At 39.8% G+C, this 21,054-nt stretch overlaps 4 protein-coding genes across 8 annotated transcripts in view; 2 read left to right on the top strand and 2 right to left on the bottom strand.

The window, feature by feature from the left end:
* LOC139112202 (uncharacterized) overlaps positions 1-6,933 on the bottom strand; it is a 46,868-nt gene extending 39,935 nt beyond the window's left edge. Inside the window, exon 1 of one of the 2 annotated variants that reach the window (XM_070673061.1) lies at positions 6,796-6,933. In XM_070673061.1, the coding sequence (XP_070529162.1) occupies positions 6,796-6,858 (63 nt within the window). In that variant the 5' untranslated portion in view covers positions 6,859-6,933. Of the gene's footprint in view, positions 1-654; positions 2,368-6,795 lie in introns of those variants that run through there. The other variant, XM_070673062.1, reaches the window with a different exon arrangement.
* On the bottom strand, positions 6,866-10,432 carry LOC139112213 (quinone oxidoreductase-like protein 2). Of its 3 annotated transcripts, none has more exons than XM_070673084.1 (11): positions 10,341-10,432; positions 10,108-10,269; positions 9,467-10,032; positions 9,111-9,344; positions 8,837-9,034; positions 8,563-8,744; positions 8,352-8,440; positions 8,150-8,276; positions 7,944-8,073; positions 7,782-7,858; positions 6,866-6,987 (listed from the first exon to the last, which is right to left on the bottom strand). In XM_070673084.1, the coding sequence occupies exons 3-10, from the start codon at positions 9,704-9,706 to the stop codon at positions 7,805-7,807; spliced, it is 1,254 nt and encodes a 417-aa protein (XP_070529185.1). In that variant the 5' UTR covers positions 9,707-10,032; positions 10,108-10,269; positions 10,341-10,432; the 3' UTR covers positions 6,866-6,987; positions 7,782-7,804. The 3 variants fall into 3 exon arrangements, with proteins under 3 accessions (XP_070529185.1, XP_070529187.1, XP_070529186.1); XM_070673086.1 differs by having other exon boundaries at positions 6,883-6,984; XM_070673085.1 differs by lacking the exon at positions 6,866-6,987 and having other exon boundaries at positions 7,614-7,858.
* A 1-nt stretch (position 10,433) lies between these two features.
* LOC139112207 (nonsense-mediated mRNA decay factor SMG8) lies at positions 10,434-14,678 on the top strand. The gene is made up of 15 exons (XM_070673072.1): positions 10,434-10,555; positions 10,700-10,844; positions 10,906-11,180; positions 11,369-11,599; positions 11,668-11,861; positions 11,941-12,044; positions 12,130-12,323; positions 12,397-12,636; positions 12,734-12,937; positions 13,006-13,115; positions 13,192-13,338; positions 13,455-13,665; positions 13,762-14,064; positions 14,159-14,338; positions 14,411-14,678. The coding sequence occupies exons 1-15, from the start codon at positions 10,515-10,517 to the stop codon at positions 14,520-14,522; spliced, it is 2,691 nt and encodes an 896-aa protein (XP_070529173.1). The 5' UTR covers positions 10,434-10,514; the 3' UTR covers positions 14,523-14,678.
* Positions 14,679-14,807: 129 nt separating this feature from the next.
* On the top strand, positions 14,808-19,964 carry LOC139112209 (protein brambleberry). 2 transcript variants are annotated; one of them, XM_070673075.1, is made up of 9 exons: positions 14,808-15,301; positions 15,376-15,759; positions 16,279-16,464; positions 16,543-16,765; positions 16,850-17,146; positions 17,247-17,459; positions 17,602-17,835; positions 17,917-18,235; positions 18,306-19,964. In XM_070673075.1, exons 2-9 carry the CDS (start codon positions 15,388-15,390, stop codon positions 18,439-18,441), a joined length of 1,980 nt encoding a protein of 659 aa, XP_070529176.1. In that variant the 5' UTR covers positions 14,808-15,301; positions 15,376-15,387; the 3' UTR covers positions 18,442-19,964. The 2 variants fall into 2 exon arrangements, with proteins under 2 accessions (XP_070529176.1, XP_070529175.1); XM_070673074.1 differs by having other exon boundaries at positions 15,371-15,759.
* The last annotated feature ends 1,090 nt before the right edge of the window (positions 19,965-21,054 follow it).

The following is a 21,054-nucleotide window of genomic DNA, read 5'->3' as shown; positions in this document are numbered from 1 at the left end:
CGTAAGCATATGGTTATATAGTGAAAGCCGGTATCTCTCGAATCGTACAAAAATATCGGTGAAACTGGTTGAATTCAGTTTATGCATAGGCGGTCGCGCATAATGTTGCATATGCAACCCGTTATTACGTAATGTCGCTCTGCGACACTTGACTAAAAATATAAATCCCCCAAGAAAAGAATTTTAAAAAGAAAAGAAAAAAAAAAAATGGAAGAAATAAAAGATAAAAGGTACATTTCGTCGGTCGTGATTACAGTTCGATCGAGCGATCGAACGCGAACGCGGGAAAATCCAAATTTTTCTCATCATCCTCCGACTTTCACCTCTTTCCTCATCTTCATTCCCACCCAAAAATCAGGCGTGTCCTCATTCACCTAATTGTACCGAAAGAAGAAAGAAAAAAACACTTTGCGAAACCGGCAGCCAACGTGAACTCTTGAGAGACGATCGACTGTAAGAATCCGCGACAATTTCGGAGTCCTTCGATAATCATCGAGTCGAATGAGAACCGGTCGGACGGCATTTTGCTAAATCCGCCGGCTTTTCCCTCCCGATATGACGGTTCATTTAAGTCACTATCCTCGAAGGATGCCGCGGATAAGGGACGCCAGATAAAAAAAAAAAAAAAAAAGAGAGAGAAAAACTGACCTGTACCTCGCGTCTGCGATTGTCTTCGTGATCGTTCTCAGATCTTTTTCTCTTTCTCTCTCTCTGCTTTTCTCCCGCGTTCGATGATCCTTGATGACGGGGTCTCTGCTCTTTTCGCCGGGCGTTATCACTCACTTCAGCAGGATCCAGCGGTACCCGCGAACGCGCGGGTCTTCGCGCATGTTAACGCACGCGGTTGGTCGCACGCACCGGAAATCATGATGTCCCGCGGTAACGTGAGTCTCTCATCGTTGGGCGGCACGCCGATGACGATCGATCATCGATCTCCGCCGCCGTCGTCGCAAGTATCCACCGAAAAATCGAACAACGACGCACAGCCGCGCACTTTCTCCCGGCGTTCGCACAACCACGCACGTAGCGCCGTGAAGTTAGCCGCTTCCTTCGCGGCGGAGTCGCGAAAAATATCGAACGCGCCTCGCGCGGGACGGTCGAATCGTAAAAACCCCGAGGAATTTGCGGTATTCAGGTAAATTCAGTTATTATGCTAATCGCGGGATCGGTAAAACGCCGAAAGGACCAAGAAACAGTTAACGATTTTGAAAAGGAAACGTTGTTCTTTCTCCTCGCTTTATTATCGCAGCGTTCGGTTAATGATTTTTCAGAGACGCCTGTTGTAAACTTTACGCGCGTTTAGATATAATTTCTTTAACAAAATTTTATCACAAAGTGCAATTGAAAAGAACGCTTTTTGTTCTTCTACTTTTTTTCTTTCTTTCGCGAGAGAATTCTAATTTGAATTTTAATGTTTCGGAGCACACAGTCAATTTTTTTTTTAATTTTTTTTTTCTTTGCACCGATCACACACCAGGATCTAAATCACCGTGTGCTCAAACCGACGGGCGATCCCGGATTAACGTCGGACTCGGTCAACCTCGCTCCTTGGAAGCGATCGTCAGACTGAAGTCGTCGCACCGCTGGTAAAAGTACGTGCATGGGTTTCTTATCCCTTCTGTTAGCACGAGATCCCCTCTTTCTCTTTCTCCTTCGTTCATCAAAGCCTCCACTCGTTCCAACACCGTTTTCCTGCTCAAAACGTTGAAAGCCAGGCAGACCGGAATAATTTTTTCAAAAACGCGCCTGCGTGATCTTTCGCCTTCGGCGTCGAAAAAAATAATTTAATTTTTCAGAAGCAGTACCGAGAAAAGTTAAATAATTTTTTATTTCTTTTTTTCTTCTTTTTGAAAGTTATTTTCACTCGAAAGAACGTCGATTCGCGATGCATGAAATTTTCACGGCTTTATCTTATGATAATTAATTTTCTCATTTATTACATAAACTCGCCTGAACGACTTAAATTATTTTTCTTCATTTAACGCTGTATTCTCCATCTTAATTGAATTATCATCTTTTATTACATCTGTAGCAACAAGGAGACCTTATCGCTCGGTACATTCTCTTCATGCTCTCTTTAGAACCATGTACCGAATCAGATCTCGTACGCGAGCAGCGAAATTATTATTATTATTATTATTATCTTCTCGTTACGCAACGGCGATTCTCACGCATTTTTCGCCAACATTTCGCCGCGCGCGTAGCGCAAAACATAAATCATAAATCGTCGTTTACGAGCCGCCGCGGCGCGGTAATAATCACTCCAGCGAAAATAAAAAAAAAAAAAGGAAGAAAGACGAAACCGCATTACGAGGCCAGAGTTCGGTTCGCGGGGTCGTTCGCGGATATTAAAATTACTGTCGACGAACGTTACCGAAATTACGTGCTCGCCGCTCTCGACGATTTTAATCACCGCCCTGTCGACGCGCAGAGAAACGTCCCCGCGATCTTCGCGCCGTTCGCTTACTTCCTAATCGTTTTTTAATACCGCGATTGCCTAAACGAACTTAAACAATAATTCGCCCCGAAATCCTCGCGAGGATCCGCGCCGTTATGCGATGTGTGCGCAACGCTGATTGGATTTTCCGCAATTTCGCGTCTTAAAAACGTACGACTCTCCGCAGGAAGATGCTGTACTCGACGAGTGTAATAACGATCGCGTGTATGTGCGCGCGCGAGCGCTTTAACGGCGTAAAAAAAAAAAGTATAATGAGAAAATACACACGTAAGCGTGTATTCGTTATGCTTTATTATATTATATGGGAACCGCGTTGGGCATTGAAATTAACCGTACCGCTTATGGGAACGGCACGTAGCGACCGCACAGTGAAATGGAATGGTGTAAAGACAGGGAGACAGACGGACGGACGGACGGACAGACGGGGAGTAAGAGGCCCACAAAGAGCCGAGAATCAACCGAGAAAAGTGCGAGGGAAAAGTGAGCTGGGCGACCTTCGCGACAATTCGCTCACCTACCTTCCGTTCCGATCTCTCGGGATCGACCAACTCGTTCCTGCGGCTGCCCGATTTTTCACCGATCCTTTTCTTTTCACGTCTGGCTCCTCGGCGGGGAATTTCCCGCGGCCGATACATCAAAAGCAGCGACGTCACGTTGCCTAATTACGGCCGGAGTCTTTAAATTCTAGTAGATCGAGTCTTTAGATTAGACGATAACGGCCGCCGTTGTCTTCTGAGACTTTTAACTGATTAAATAATTCGGAAAAGCGATACCGGAAGTGTCGCGTCTTAAAATCGCGCCTCGTCGTCAAATTTAAATTCGCGCATCCGCGGATTGGAAACCCTCCGAGGTCCTGAGAGATTTATCCGTACTTCTGAAAATTCTCTTCGCTAACTAAGCCGCGCATTCGGTTATTTCTTACAGAACTCTCCCGGGAAATTTTTCGAAAACGAAGACTCGTCCAAACTCTTGGTTTCCGCTTTCTGAAAGGCTTATCGGACGACCGGATGGAACCTGACTCCGCGAGAGGAACGCGCGCGGCTTTTGAATCTCGTAAATCCTACATCGTCGCGACGCCGGGGTGCTTCGCGTTTCCTGCTCTCGCTTCTCGCATACTTCTCGATAATCGCGCGTGTCCGCCGATCTTTCTCCGCGGCTGTCAGCGGGTGCAGAAAATCGAGCGGTGCGCTGGCGGTGTGCTCAGCGCTAAACCTGGCAGTCCCAAGCTCGCAGAGAAAGGCGGCCACCCACCGGCTTACACAACTCTCTGCTCCAGTTATTAGTATGTGATTCTTTTGCCGGCCAGGCGACCTGACGAACCGTGGCGTGCGACAGAACTGTCGGGTTTCTCTTTGTCTCTCTCTCTCTCTCTTTTTTTTTTTTTCAAAGGCACGCGATGGCTAAATTACGGCTCCGGAGACAAAACCGCGATCCTCGGCGCGGCTTTACGCGCTTTCGAAGCTCTCGCACGCGGTCCCAAGGCTGTTACGCTTACCGGTCGCGCGAGCGAGCGAGCGAGCGAGCGATCGAAAGCGAGGCATTTGCATGAAACCGCCGCGTCTCGCTAATTCGCCACGAAGACAAACGCGCGCGCTCGTTTTATCCGCGTGTACACAATAACGTTGCGAATCCATTATCGATTCCGTTCGCGCCGTAAAAGCGCGCCGTATCGCGAACGCGATTGAGAGGCGCGGAGAATCGTTCTCCGTACGTTCAATTTTCACGAAAACCACTTGAGCCTCCTCCGCGAGGAAAAGGCGCCCCCGCGAGATTGAATCGCGAACAATGGATGAACGCTGGATGTCATAATTTCGCTCGTTAAATTCCGATTTATCAACGATAATGCCACCTCGATAACGAGACTGTTACCTGTCCCGTGCTCGCGAAACCTGTTTCCAGAGCGCGATTTCATAGCGGCGACGGATCCTTGAGCGACTCGCTCGATTGTGATCGGCATGATCTACAATGGTGAGTATTACGCCACTGCGTGCCTGTCTACCGCGCGTTTCCGGTTAGCATGAGATTGTTTGCTACGCATATATAACGCTCCTTTCGAAACGACTTAGCTCACCCGCCTTTTCGCCTTTGGCTCGTTAAAATTCGGACTTCAAACGGGCGCCGTTGTTCGCCGATCAGCGAAATTTATTTCGCGGATCGACCGCGAGCGGTCCGACGGCGGGAGGCCGGAAAACGCGTTTATCATCCGCCCATCTCGGGGAATCTTGCGAAATACATTTGAGATTAAAGATCCCACCGTGCCTCGATCTCGTAGATCGATGATCTACGACGACTCTAACGTGGATCGCGACGTTGGGCAACCCGTGGCTCGCGATACGTTACGCAGTTATGTAAGAGTGTAATTGCCGTCTATCACCGAGAGTGTAAAATATTGCGGAGCCGTTTTACGAGCAAATCCGAGGAAAATTGACAAACCCCGCTGAAGTGCTCGCATCCGCGAGGGGGACGCCCGGGAAGTCACGCGATTTCGTAAAGCCGGCGATTTATCCCTGGCGTGAAATAAATCCGGCCGATGTGATAAAACGCTGTCTTTATTAAACTAAAAAAAAAAAAAAAAAAAAATTTCAGACACTTCGCGTATCTCGCGATAAGTCGAGTTTATGTCCAGGCGGAAAGTGTCGCGCGAGGGATAATTAGAGCACGGGCGGATTAACGCAAACTTTATTAACTCCCCCTCCCACTTTTTTTTTTTTTTTGCAACGCTTTACAATGTTTCTGTTTTACGAGCGAAATTTACGAGGAGAGAAATTCGCACGATGTTTTGCACGAGTTTTAGCTTGTTATGCAGGATCCTTAATTGCACGGGCAGCGTGCGAAAAAAATTTTTCCGCCGAGAGATTAACGTCGCGCTGGGCGGTCGAATGCCGGTAATGAATAGCCTACGAGTTATTCATGGTCCAGCTAAGAGCCAGGCGCGATTATTAGCCCCGCGTTTCGCCTCATCCGCGACCTATCCTCCTCCCGCGAGAGCGTGGATTTCACGGCGAGGACGTAATAACCGGGTACGCGAAGACGTCTCGCGCATTAGCCTTAAACGCGCGTCGCAAAATCCGCGCAATCCCGTTCGTTAATTAATTGCGCAATTTCGTCCGCGGGCGCCGTTCGTTGTCGGCGAATCTACGACATCTGGCAAAGCACCGCGGCTGCACATAACGCCCCGATATTATCTGTGCCGTATATCATTGACGAAACGTCCGTCTGCCGGAGATACGCGCCGACAGATATACGTAATTGCCTAAGCCTGGCCTTTGGGCGAAAAAAATTGTCGAAAGACACTCGCGGCGATCTCATCGAAGGGGTTCTATTGTACGAGATTTTCACTTATATTAATTAGCACAAGGCTGTTCCCTAGGTATTTCATTCAGTTCGAGTCTAATGACAAAGAGAAATGTTAAATACTCGTCGCAAAAGACATCAAAATAATTTCTTTTCCTTGGTAATAAAAATATTAAGAATAATCGTTTAATAAATTATTGCGTAATATTATACGTTTTATTTTTAAACAGAGATATAACGTGTTTTTCTTTTTTAATAAAATGAGTGGAAAAGGTTTGAATTTCACCGACGATTAATAGACTTGAAACTGCGAGGAACGATTTGCGTGCATGCGAAATTAATTTCCCTTGATTCCGCGACGACAATGATTTACTTCAAGGTTTAGAGGGGGAACGAAGAGCTCATTTACATAAGGAACTCATGCGCTCGCGAAATGTCCAGAGACAGACTGGACAATTGGATTTGGAAATCGCGCGCACCACGCCTACGATTAATCAGGCGGGGGCCACCTTGAACTCGAACCACGTTATGATTAACGACGTAAAACCACTCTAATTGGCCTCCACCGCCGGACAGCGTTAACAACATTTAAGACGCGCCAACTGTTCGCGCCTCGGCGTAAGTGAATTTGCGACGTAATCGCGGAATGCAGCAGCGATATAAAAATTAAGAATCGGAAAATAAGAGCGAAATCTTTCATAGAATCCTTCGATGAGAACGTGAGATAAAAATATTCAACAAGAATAATTTTTTTTCTAATATCTACAACGTTAAATCCAATGCGTTAATTTGTATGCAAAAAATATTTAATATTAACGTTATTAAAAAAAAATTTATATATATGCAAATAAATATGTAAAAATTAATTGGTCCAATAGTCGCGTTTTTTTTTTTTTTTTAAATATCCTTGTTGAATCTAAATATAACACGTACGGCAATCGCAATCTGTCACATTCCTTAGTGACGTTCCGTGACAGATTTCGAATAGCCTTCGCGCAACTCGGGACGTCCGGGAGAAGGACAACGTAATTTTTACAACTTACCCCAGAGTACCGGCGTCTGGTCCCGTCCAATCCGCATAATGGGACGCCCACGCTGCGTGTCATCGCGTTCTGAAGTCACTGGGATAATCGGCCCTTTCGGTCTCTGGCATGCGGGAACATCCCCGCGGTGAATGAGCGAATAGATGTTTAATTGATGACGAGTGATGAAAACGCTGATCGTATTGTGTACTTCTTTGAAACAAAAAAATGAAACATAAATAAATAAATTTTATCTAGGCAAACTATAAAAATATCTTATCTTATTTAAAAGTGTTCGTGTATTTTTAGAAAGATTAAAGGCTAACTGATAATTAATATAAACTGTATTCGCTGTATCAGAATTATATCACAGAGATGTTAAAATAAATGCGATCCCGTAGTACAAAAAATATCTTTGCTATTAGCTGTCGGTGTAAATTAATTTCAACGTCGCATAATTAATTGTTGACCTTTGTTAATAATGAACGGAATGGTTATGATTAAATACGGGAAGGCATGCACGTTACTGCGCATAAAAATCGCCGAGTAACTTGAATGTCAACGTAATATCTCCGGCATGACCAACAAGACTCGTGAGTCACCAAAATGGCTCACTTAATGAAAGCAATCATTTCAATCATTTTGCATAAACTGTGTTCAATCAACTAGCCGTAAATCTTTCTTTGGCAATATTAAAGTCAGGACGAAAAAGCTGTAATGTCATGCAAATTATGCTAGTAACTAGACACAAAAAAATTTTAATGACTGATACTAATTGCAACGCGAAGCGGTTTAAAGGCGTATGTCTGCACTCGCGTGCAATTTAAAGTAATATAAAATTTTAAAAACGAGATTTTTTTATTAACGATCGTAATACACGTCAATACTTTCTTTCCTACTTATGTAATATTCATCTTATTTGTAAGTATAAAATCACTGTACACCGCCAGCGTGCTTTTCTCGTTTTTAAGATGAACGTAAATATAAAGAAGGCTTATAAAATGTACCTTAAGAATTTATGTAAACTTGATTATGCACCAATCTTTTTTATTTCAGCTTCCTTGTCCCTTATATTAATAATGACCTGTAAATTTTAATAAATGTAACACATATATACATACGAAAGTGTTTAATAAATTTTTTATGTAAAAATTCTATTTGTTACTTACTTTTCCCGGAAGTATATTTTCGGAAATGGATTGCAAGGCATCGTTGACTTTGTGCAGGCCAGCGATCAAAGAACAAGATGGTGCTATAAGACCTTCTTCAAAAAATTGTAGAACATCATCTCCGGCTTGGCTAATTTTAAAACAAACGAAATAATGAAATATTATATTTATAAGCAATAAGAAAATTACAAATGATATAAACTTACCGATAATCGTCAGGTTTCTTCTTTTTATATTCCGCGAGATTAAAGCCAGTAATACTGAAGGAACCTTTCTGCACCTCTGAACGACTATCCGTCGTGGTTGCTGCAGTGCCAGCTATGATCACGCGCCCTTCATGACAAAGGCTATAAGTGAATGCATCGTCCAATGTTAAATTATAAACACTTTAAAATAAAAACTATATACCTTCACGAGATAAATGATGAACCATCACAGCGAAACTTTCATTGCGCAATAAGTCCTTTAACGTTGTGTCTTTGTAGATGTCAGTAAAGCTAAAAATTAGATTACTACTAATGTACTTTCATATCTTACTTGATCTTACTTGATCGAGATTCATACCACTCTATCTTGTCTGCAAAAATAAACTCACATCCATAAATTGTTTAATACTTACCAACTCAACATTTTTTTGAAGTACACTCCGTCCTTGTCATCAAATATAGCTTTGATATCTCGTTCGGCTGCGATATTTTCTATTTGCTTCAACAGCTTCTTATCACTGTATTTTAAAGCCGCAAACGCTCCCATTTCTCTAGCTCGGTCAGCCCACTTTTCAGAACCACAGACTCCAATTACCTTTAATTTAACAATTACTTTATTACTTATAAATCTCTTAGGAAGAATGGTATACCATAAATATAAATAAAATAAGTATATTTAAAAAATACCTTGGCTCTAAAAACATTTGTTGCAAGATCCACTGCTGCCAGACCAATGCCACTTATGCCAACATTTATTAGAATCATGTCATCTTCATTGAGACTGACTTTTCTTTCTAATGCAATTAGAGCAGTCATATAACTGTCTAAAATACTTGTCAGATCCACAGAACTGTCTGATTTTGAAGATGGCACCTTCCATATATCCTACACATAAAAATAATTATTATTAAGATGCTATCTGTAAACTTTTCAAAGAATTTAAATACTGAACATATTCTACCTTAACCTCTGCTAAACATTTCTCAGCTAAGCCTCCATATCGGTCCTTATTAAGTGCAATAACTTTATCGCCAACTTTGTAGCCCTTTTTCTTCGCCTCTGCTCCAACTTCAATTAGTTTTCCAACGATTTCATGGCCCAGAACCATTGGTAATTTTGGTTCAAATGTATATTGATTCTGACTGAGAAGCACGTCAGAAACATTCAAAGCACAATAGTGAACGTCAATGAGAACCTAAGAAAATTAACAAGCTATATATTATTATGCATTCTTAATAATATTAATTCATAATATTTATTATCAACGTGTAAATGCAAGACTATAAAATTTGATCGCAATCGACTTCTTTTACGTACCTCCGACTCGTGCGTTCTTCTGGGCAGCTCTAAATTTTCTATTACCAAAGGACTGGAGAACTCTTTCAGCAATGCGGCTTGAATTCTATCCGGTTGAGGAGCCGGAATAACGTTTCTTAAAGAATCCACATTTTCCGCAGTACTGCCGAATCTCCTTGCAGCAGTAATTCGTGATGGCAGGCCGTGCAATTTACTCCTGCCCAGTCTCGTGAAAATTCGACATCCTACCGCGGACGACATGTCGCGAATATGAAGCTAATTAGAATATATTTCTCAAATAATGTGTCTGTCGACGACTTCGTAACCGGGAAGCACCAAACTCCGAACTCCAAATGTTCCGACAATCACAAAATGGCTGCCATAATAGAGGGAAAGAGAGTGTGGGGACCGTCGATATATCGAATCGACGTACTGTCGATAACATTGAGTCTACCTCGATTCCGATTTTTACAAAGTTTAAATCTATCCAAATAAGTTTACTTATTTAAGATCGTTTTTGCTGAATAAAGAGTTACTTATTTAAATGCCGCAAGCACAGATATGTATGAAATTGTTGTCGTAAGGATCTGAAAAATTTATTATATGCTCGGATAATGTAAAATCTAAAACATGCGGAAGATCGTAAAATAACGAGTACTTACTGTATTGTAGCATGAGAAGGATAAGGTAAGGATTCTTCCTGCAGTGAGTTTGCAAGGTATTTTTATACGTGATACTATAATTGATAAGTTAGAATCCTGTGGAAAATGTTGCCACTCCAAATTATGAGATAACTTTTCGATATTTTCGCTCTGTATCATCATCTAAAAAGAGTGACGTCGAAAATTATTCGTAAAAATAAGAGAAAAACATTTAAAAAATATATAATGGTTACCTTTTTTCTACATGCATTTTAAATCTCGTTGTAAACAGAGAAGAGAAAAGTTCTCACTTCCTTCCGATTTGCTCTGAACGCTTGAATTTTTTCTCTCACAGCTGTGCTGCTGCAGAGTGTAGCACTCTGAGATTAAAACCTAACCTATACGTGAGTTTCTAAATGTAAATAACAATGCGTCCACGTAAGTTCAAACTTCCATGCGATGTGGACAGGTAAAGAATTAAATTTAAATACCAAGCAACATTTTTAAAAATATCAGCAATATCCGAAAGCGAGGTTTTGCGTAATAACATTACCTTTATGAAATTTATTTGAAAGATATGATCTCTATAAATACCTTTATTTTTTTTTCTTAGCTTCTCGCAGGCTGATAAGAAAGTTGTAGTTGTCTCGGTATTTGGTAAATCTCAGTTTCGAGCGAAAGGATGCAAGACGGATATGCTGAGCTCCATACTGCAGCTGAATCTCCTGGATGAACCCGAGATGGATCAGCAGTCCTGGGTATGGCATTTTTGTGACTGCCTGATAAATTAAGTTCTGACTTTACATTTTTATTTGACAGTGTGAAATCGAAGGATATTATAATCCCAAAGAGAAGACAGTTTACTTACACTTGAAAGGATTCCTGGATGCCCATACACTTTTAACTGAATATGACAAGTTTACAGAGAAACAGGATTGCAAAGATTTTCTCAGTGTTTGGGCTCACATGAGAGATAAATATGCAAGAGCACTCCTAGTATTGTTTCATATATCTCATGTAATGGTGCTCACTCATCCAACACATACCTTTGATTACAGTTATGTACATTTATTCCGTGCTATGGACATAGTCAGGTTAGTATAAAATTTACTTTTAGTTAAATATTTAGTTAAATATTTAACTAAATTTATTTAATTTAATTTTAAACTAAATTAATTTAATTTAGTTAAATATAGTCTTTATATTGCAACATATAGTAAATAAATAAAACTTACACCACAAGTTTCTTTCCATAAAATAATTGTTGAAATTTTTGTAACAGGCAAAAGATTTCTCCTCAGCTGTCAGATGTGCTTAATTCCATTCACAGTTTACCCAAGGATTGGATTTCAAACGTCAGGCCTTGTTCACCACGGGTGTTATTCTACTTTGAAACCTGTCCTGCAGTATTCCAGGATCCAGAGAGTGAAACTAATATTAAAAAGCTCGAGCACTCCCTAGAAGATCAAATTTATCATGTTTTAAGAAAAAATAGGATTGTTACGAATATTAGGTATAAAATTAACATTTTTTTATTAAAGCAGAGTTAATAAAATATTAAAAGCATTTTTTTATTTGCAGCTCGAATTCTTTGTTCGCGATACCAGCTAATCAGGAGTTTGTGTATGTGCACACTGGAAGTACAGATTCAAGGGATATGTTAGGATACATGGCAAAAAAATTAATACAGAGCTGTAAAACTAGTTCTGGTGGTACAACGTCAAGAAGTCTCACTAGTTTGGATTCAAATAATATTGTGGATGACTCGGAAACTGGTAAGAATCAAATAAATTTTATGGCAGAATAAAAAGAAAACTTAAATATGTGAAATTTAATTTTTTTGTGCACTTCCAGAGACCCATTCCTTCAGATCGTTTTTGCAACAGCATATTAATTTAGCTTTTGCAAAAGGATTTGACGATAACGTCAGTCGACACCCAATTCCAACGTATTTTGAGGTAATAAAAATTTTTAATCGTAAAATATATCAAGATTTAATGCTGAAGCATCTTTTTATTACTAATGACAAATCACTCTTTGCAGATACCTACTTTAAATATATTTTGCCAAGTAGCGAACAAAGTTTTCGATTATTTTATTCACGGAACAGATAAGGAGCTGTCGGGACTTCACAATTTGTTAGACACTGACGTAAAGTTCAGTAAAAGCCGATGTAGCAAGGTACTCCCAAGAGCTTTACAAGCATATCAAGAGAATTTGCCGCAGCATTATACGAGGTAAAGCTTTTTAAAGGCATGTGTAATTCATCCACGTCACGTTTTACACAACAAACAAAATACTGCTTTCTAGAGCGTATCACGAATCGAAATTGGCGCACGCGATGGCCGTCTTCGAAATGCACGCCCGTGGCCCACTGTTCGAGGAATTCAGTGAGAAATTGCAGGCCGAATGCGACAAGCATTGGCGAGCCGGCAGACAAATGTGCGAAGTATTGTCGCTCACCGGTCATCCTTGTACAAATCCCGTTCATAGAGGAGGCAGCGAAGGCGCGGGAGGTGGGGAACAGAGTGAGCCCAGAGAGGACGACAGGCATGTCTTATACATGATTAATATTTTATATGTATAATATGATTAATATTTTATATGTATAATATATTCAGTGTGTTAATTGTCTTTTCTTTTGTAGCGAGCTACCTGTCAGAGAACATTGCAGCGGCGTTAGATACGTGTGCGCTTGCAATTGCGGTAGAATTCAAGGCTCGAGGGAAGATCCTTTCAGTCTAAGACAAGCGAACCACGATTACTTTCAGATGTTAGCGAAGCAATGCGGTTGCGCACAATTAGAAAGCATACAGTTTCCTGTATTTCAGCCTAGCACGCACAACTACAGGTAAAACGTTGCTAGAAATTTTCTTTTTAATGAAACGCTGACACGCTTTCTGCTTTTCTTTTTCACAGAGCAGCGCAGTTATTTTCCGCGACAAAACGTCACGATTCCTTTAGTCGTAACGGATCTTCTACACCGCAAGACACGCAGGCTTGCAGTTTAGGAGTCGATACTTCCAATGGTAAGTAACAACGTTGATAAAAGAAACTTTTTATCCGGTACTTACCTTAATTGAGATGTTGTAAATAAAATTGCAGATTATGGCAGCGGCGGTCAATCTCCAGCAACGAGCGATCCGATAGAAGAAGATGTTCCGAGGTTGAGCAACAAGACAAGTTTGACGCCAAGCGACTCGCATAAAGTTGTTATAGAAGTTACTAACAGCGATGTGGAAACCTCTAAAGGTACTTTATTCCTCCGGAACTTCCAGCTAAAATATTAAATTAGAAATACACATAAATTCAATTAGAAATACACATAAATTTAATTAGAAATACACATAAATTTACATATTTCGCAGATAAATCTTTAGTCAGGCAGCCGTCAACGACAGAATACTTGCCTGGAATGTTACACACCGAATCACCTGCCGGTTTGCTGCCGCAATTTTCGAGCTGGTCTCTGGTATGTCTCGGGCCGAGCAGTTTGTACTCCCACAATTTAGGATTGCAGCATCAAATCGGCGTCTTTCCCACCTCCGCGTTTCTGCTTCCGTGGGATGTGACTGTCAGGTGAGTAAAAAGTATCTTAACGCATGTCGAATAAATACGATATTACTCTTAACATTCCCGACGAAATTAACTGATAAAGACGAATACCTTTCGCAGATTGGAGCATCAAAAGGAACGTAATCCGCTGTGGCCATTAGTGAGCGATCATGGGGGTTACTGTCCACGAGGTAAAAACTTTCAGAACATGAACGTCATACGTGCCCGCAAGTCGAAGGGCAAAGAGTTTGTGGTAAAAATATTTGTCGGAGTGGAATACGAGTGTCCGCGCGGGCATCGGTTCATGGCGTCCGCGCCCGACAAGGTGTTGAAAGCAACTGGAAGCGGCATAGTGAAGGACAGCGGGAATAAGGTGACGTCCAGCACGGCTGACATGCCGCTCTATTTCCCTTGCCCTTGCAGGTTCGTGAATTCGATCGGGATAGCTTTAACAGAATTTGCATAAAATCTGATTAACAAAGGACATAATTTTGAATTTTTTATTATTTGCTTTTAGACAAACCAAACCTTTGATCGCTCAGCTGATGAGAATTCACGTAGTGACGCCTAAGGCGCCAGTGCACGTCACATTGAATCCCCGGGTTCAACCCGGCCCTCCGCCCTGTCCTATATTCGTCACCGGATGCGAGGAGCCGATCAAGCTTTCCCAGAGCGCGTACTGGATCTTGCGATTACCGTATCCTTTTATTTCACGAAACTTTATATATATTAATATGTTTGAAAGATTTTTTCTTAACGAATTATAAAGATATGTGTACATAGGTGAGAAAGGGCCATACTTACCGCCGAAGGAACCGATGTCTCCTTCACACGGACGTTTGCTGGCCGGCATGTACGGCATTTGTGAAGTTATGAAGTGAAGTGAAGTGACGCAGGACGTAACACAGGACGTAACACAGGACGTAACTCAGGACGTAACGCAGGACGCGACGCAGGACGCTTTTCCAAAGAACATCCTTAGAACAAGTGTGTCTCGTGCGTGAAGTACGTGCGTTTGAAATAAAAAAGTTTACAAATGCCTCGACTCAAGTCTGCCAATCCTAATTCACCGCGCGAGTTTCGATGATTCGTCGCTTTCAAAAATCCGTCGATCATATGACTCACGTTCGCCTCTGTGATTGGTCAATGCCGTAAAGTTTCCTGTTCTGAATGTTTCGAACGTGCGGAGCGGCGGTAATTCTTATCGATTTTCGTCGCGTTTGGCTTTGAAAGAATCTATTTTATCTCAACGAGAGCAGCTTACGTTATAGAAATAAATCGTGAATCTCATGACGGCAAGCTGCCAGGATGAAAATAACGCGCGACAGACGTCTCCGCGAGGTGCGATCGCGCAGGTGGCTCACTCTGTCGCCTTCTGCACATTTTGAACGACGCAGCGGTTAGAGCTCGTACACGGAAGCATATATAACAAAAGGTACGTGTCATCGTTTGATAGCAAGAAATTAATTTGATCGTTCGTCAAGTCGATGTTCTTGCCGAGATATCTTGATATTATTCAGACTTTAAACGTCGATCGCGGGGAAGGCGACTTCGTCTACTTTTAGTGGCGTGATCTTGCAATGTGGTACTTCGAATGAAAGTTGCATCGTGTCTAACTTGTTTACCTGGAGTCATCTGAGAAGTTCGTCGACAGTGCCAGGTAAACGCCGTGACCTTCAATCGGCCGAGTTAATTCAAGGTACAAAGATTATGCAAGCTATTCTTTCAGATCAGCCGGTAGAGAAAATGGAGCACTGGCTCTTGCTGGTGACACTTGTTCTGTCGTTGAACTGCAATATTGGAAGTGCATCTGTTCTGGACTGGATATGGGGAGCGAAAGCAAAGGATGCGAACGTCCCTGTCTCCAATGCTGTACCCTTGATCGCTATCCCTTATGAGTCAATGACAGAGGATGAGAAGTTTCTTCAGGAGGCTGCCAAGTTCACTGATATTCAGGTGTCTTCTCCATTGGAGGTATGTCAGCACAAGGTCATTATGAAGATCAGAACTTCGTGCACTGACATGACAGAGGAAGAGCTTGCCAAGCTGAGCGTCAATCTTCTTAACTGCCAGTCAGCAGTTGAAGGCAGGAAAATATTTCCCTGCACAGAAGAGATGGTACGTATTGAGAATGCTTAACATTGCACATGTATGATAATAATGTTTTAAACCTGTATTATAATTCAATTATTCTTATAACAAGGTATAGTTTGTGTAAATTTTGTGAGTCTGATTTTCAGCATGTCTGATATTTGAATTTATCAATTTATTATTTGTTAATGTCATAAGAGAATAAACTTATATTGTTAGCATAATAACAGAATATATCAGAATATATCGAGCTCTTTTGTACATTGAGGGGGTAAAATTCCATGCTTGTTCAAACCTGCACACTTCCCCTTCCCCTTACTTCTAAAGACCTCCCCAGCTTACAGTTCTAGTTGTGTGTAACATACTGTGCTAGCATCTTTGTTATCTTGTTTGCTGAATTTGCCACATAAAATAATTAAAAATATAAATAATAAATATAAATAATAACCTTATAGTGCCGAAAGAGAAATTTTAAGAGAATATGTGCATAATTGTAATGTGGAACTGTGTTCTGTAAGTATAAAAGCATAACTTTTTTTTTTTTAGTCTTTAAAGCAATGCACGATTGACATGGATGCTGATATGTGGAACGCGTATCACTTAATAAGCAATAGAGCGCGGGCAGTTTGTTATGCTGCTCGAAATTCACAATTTCGTGCTCTTACAGAACTGACAGTCAATAAGCTGATGCAGTCTGCGCATTCTCAAATCGAAGCTCTAAACTCCTTAAAGGTATTTATATATTTTTTAATGGAGAAGTTGCAATTAAGTAATTAAATAATGATTATATAATTAAATAATGTTAAACAGCAAGGCCAAGATCGTCTAGAAGAACAAACAACAGCAGCTCTGTCAACGTTAACTGAAGGAAGCAAGGTACTTTTGGCAGAACAAGAATACTTGAGAGACGCTCAGGCGACAGCTTACAAGCTTGTAACATCAAATTTAAAAGAGTTGTATAATGAGAAAGCGTTGATACGATCTGGCCACGCTCAGCTTACTATCATGGCAGAAGAAATAAAAAAGAAATTGGGTTAGCAAGCTAAACTTTCTATGTACATTTCTCTGTGGTGTTATATACAAAACATATTTTAAATATATTCAATATATTTTTCAGAAAAGGCGCACGACGATCTCGAGCAACAGGCCATCGAACGTGGAGATAATCATCGGGAAATATTACAGGATTTGCTTAACATACAAGAACAAACACAGAAAATCTGGGAGCAAATCGAGCGTAGCACTAATCGTATTCTGAACCATCACGAGAAAACTATTCGTCAATACGAGCAAACGATGCAGATGCTCAAACAAATTAATGATACCATCCAGTACATTTGGAATCTTACAACTTCAATGCGTGCAGAAGTGGATGAAAAATTGGGATGGATTACCAACTATATTGGCAATACCGGTACGTTCGTATTTTATAAAATACATTTTTCATATAAAGATACAATATAATTTGACAATTGCACAGGTTTTGTTTAATTACATTGTATTAATATTTTTAGGTGAACAAATTCAAAGGGCATATCGCACATTTTTACATGTCGTGTATATAATGGCGGCGATGATAGTCGCCGCATTTTTACATGCACCGTTTTTAACCAGAGCTTTTATTATGGGCGTCGTACCGGCGAATCTTTTAACTTATTTGAAACACGGCATGGAAGCCTCTTTAGATTTTACATCAATGACAATGTTAATATTTTTGATCACTGCAAGTAAGTACTATGTATATATAAAAATATATTTATAATATCTCTTAAATAAATGTAAAATATTCTAATTGTAAAATACGAATATTTTAACGTTTTACCAATTAATTTCATTTATGTTTAACATATTCATTTTCTTTTATTACAGTGCACTTTGTAATGTTGGGAATACAACGTATAATCGGACCAAAAAATCTGAAAGCGGAAACTGAGCTTATTAATCTGATTAATCACAACGGCCATTTGAATGGCAATGCGCACAGTAATATACAAATGTCATCGCATTCTAATCCCACGCTACAAGTACAGCTACACAGTAGATTAATAAGAAAAGTGCAGCAATTTTACAGTCTTATTATTTCAAAAATAAATCATTACAAAGGTATTTATTCAATTTAAGAATAAAATTGTGTAAAAGAAATCAAGTGGTAATCGTTATATATAATTTAATTTTTTTTTTTAGAGAGTATTCGTGTTTCGTTAGAAACGATTGCTTCGTGGGGTGGACGTAATTTAAATGTGCACGAGGAACTCTCTTGTTCATATCAATCATTAAGAAAAACGCGTGAAGATATCATACATCGTAACGGATTGCGATCCAACAAACAAAACATGTTGAATAACATTATTGAATGTGATTCTTCTAGCAACGGAACATTATCACGAAAATGGCAAGATCAAGAAGATTCCATAGATCACAACATTTCAGAGGATTTTAATGACACAAATAATTCAGTTGAACGTTTTCGATATAATAACGTAGATATGCTACGAAATAGAAGGTAAATAACTTGCAAATCAGCAATAATTATTTTTTAAATAAATTCTAAAATAGTTATGCAATATTTTCAGTAATTCTCCATCATTAATAAGAGCGTCTTGTTCGGGAATGACAAGAAATGGCAGGAGATGTCGAGCGCGTGCTTCACCCGGGCAAAACTTTTGCTATCATCATTCTATGGAAGTGTTACCTAACAGTCCTCATTAATTAAGTATCGATTATAAGGAATAATTTAGAAATTAGTCTTCGTATCTAATAATTGCTATAAAATTTGCAACGCGAATTAATTTTTTATATGTTTACGATAAAAGTTAATGCTGGACAAACAAAAAAGTCGTGAAAGATTTCAATAATTCATTAAATATGATAATAATTGGCAAATATTTTAAATTCTGTTTTTTTGATAATATTAAAAATGGTTTTAAGAAATCACCTTTAATTTTGATAATATTTTGGAATATATTGTATAAAATTACACATTTAACATTAACGTTTATTTAATTTGCATTTGTATTATTTTATCATTGCAGTTCAAAGTATATACACTTGACGCTATTGCGTATCTTGATATTTTTATATTAAAACATTACTTACAAAGCTGTTTAAAATTTAATCTTGTAATTTGTTAAAGTCTTTTCTTCTTTTAAATCTTAATAGAAATATACATTTCTGTTAATGATAAATATGCACATTAAAAAAAACGTAATCTCTTAATTTTATTGTAACTGATAATACGTAAAATTAATTAAAATTAGTTGTGCGTTTAATGTAAGCGATATTTAATGTTTATAGCGAGGTATAATCTATTTTATAACATATAGAAGTACAAACTTATAGTCTTATAATCTGAAAATATTTGTATAAAAATTTGTAAATTAATATGAATGTAAACTTTTATTATAGATGAAAACATATAAGTATGCAAAGCTTGAAATTTATTATCTAGTGTCGAAATTTTTGCATTACGCGCGTGCATGGTGCGTCAAACTTCTTACAAGTTACTTATTTTAATTTTAATTTAAAGCTACATATAATTTAATATAATTACTCGATAAAAATATGTAAGAATCTGTAAAAATAGTTTGTCATCTTTGTATACCTATATTTTTATACTCTCAATTTGTTTTAATCTCGCGTCTTTACGAACTGCGATTTATTTCGACCCGCGCACTCATTTCTCTTTGTAATTTAGTACTATGTTTATTATACTATGTTTTTTTCCTGCAGAGATACCGCTCCTGGCGTTTCTACACACTTGTTAATTTTAAAAGATACTCGAGGCGACCGACGGCAATAAAACAGTGAGCGCGCTACACCGCCCGCCGTTCTCGTGGAGTCTGAAAAGTGCGGATCGTATATTTTTCGGGCGGTGTCGTCCCGGCCAAAGCAAAATATACGAGCCCCACATCGCGCTGGCGATATTGAGTTTCCCTGTGTACATAACGCGTCACGAGGGCGGCGGGGACGTCGCTTCAAAAGAAACTTTTCGAAAGCTCGAGTCCTCGTAAAAACGACGCGACGATCATTCGCATTAGCTATTGCCCTAGGATGAAAGGGATCCCGATCTCCCAGGGCTCAAGCAGGAAAAAAACAGAAACGATAACGGCAGCTGCGGCTGTGAAATCCGTCGGAAAAGCTCCGAAACCTGTTCAAAATTCCAGCGAGCAATTCGCCCGTTACTTTGATAGCGAAATAAAATAAAAGTAATAAAGAAAGACTGATGACCGCAACGCACCGCTTATCTTTTGAACTTTTAACTCGTCGACTCTCGAAACAATTATATCCCGGAAGTTGAAGTTAATTTTAAGAAAAGTGTATGATACTTTGGAGCGTTATCTAAATCCCTTCAAGAGTTTTTTATTTTTTTTTAAAGAAGTGATTTATCATTCCGACAATTCGTTATCATTTTTATACTTGTACAATGTGTATAATTACCTTTGGACAGTGAAGGAAGCGTGTAAAAGAGTAAAGCTGACTGTTTCGTCCTGATCTACGATCGTCCTGCGGCCTCGCCGGTTTTCCGGCGCAGCGAAGAGTAATACGTTGATGAGCTGATCATCGCGTTATCTCCGCGCGCCGACATCCCGGTCCTCCCGATGGTTTTCAACGACCGGGCCACGTTACAGATCGATCATCTTTCACAAAAGACAGTAAGAAAAGAAAAGGACTCCTCCCTCTCCGATCCGAAATCTGTCTCCGCGTTGAAGGCAGACGACTGTTGTATTTATTACATTACACGATTGTTTTCACAGAGGACCTTTTACGTGCGGAATCGATCCTCCAGCACCGGGCCCTTGCGAGCAAGGTCCAAGAGGAACAATGGAAAAAGTGAAAAATAAACACAGGCAGGCGTGCGGAAAGTCTAAGAAAATTGCTGAGATCTGGAAAGGTCTAGTGGAGAAGGAACGCCGTGGAATTATCAGCGACACGCACTTAACGACTGCTTCCCACGCGGGTAAGTACTCGATTTTTTTTTTTTTTTTTCCTTATTAACTGATTTTTTTACAACATCTCGATGACGCGCGATGGATCTCCTTAATGAATACTATCCGCTAAAACGCGGTTCATTAATGTACCCAGCTTGGCTGTTACGTTTTTTCTTTTCTTTTCTTTTTTTTTTTTTTTGGTTCCGGGAGCCAAGAGACACGCAATTAAACGTAATATTAAAAATAATATTATTATGAAAGTAATAAATATGTTTCATAAATTAGGAATATATTGTAAAACAAAGTAATTAACGAATTGGGAAAGAGAATTTAATCAAATGTCTGAGTTTGGAAACTAGCGTCGCTGTTTTTTAGGATAATCGATCTCGCTCGG

The sequence above is a fragment of the Cardiocondyla obscurior genome, linkage group LG27 (assembly GCF_019399895.1).
Source record: "Cardiocondyla obscurior isolate alpha-2009 linkage group LG27, Cobs3.1, whole genome shotgun sequence".
In the NCBI taxonomy this organism is placed as follows: Eukaryota; Metazoa; Arthropoda; class Insecta; order Hymenoptera; family Formicidae; genus Cardiocondyla; species Cardiocondyla obscurior.
Note: the sequence above shows the minus strand (reverse complement) of the source record. Positions and strands in the feature narration are given on the sequence as shown.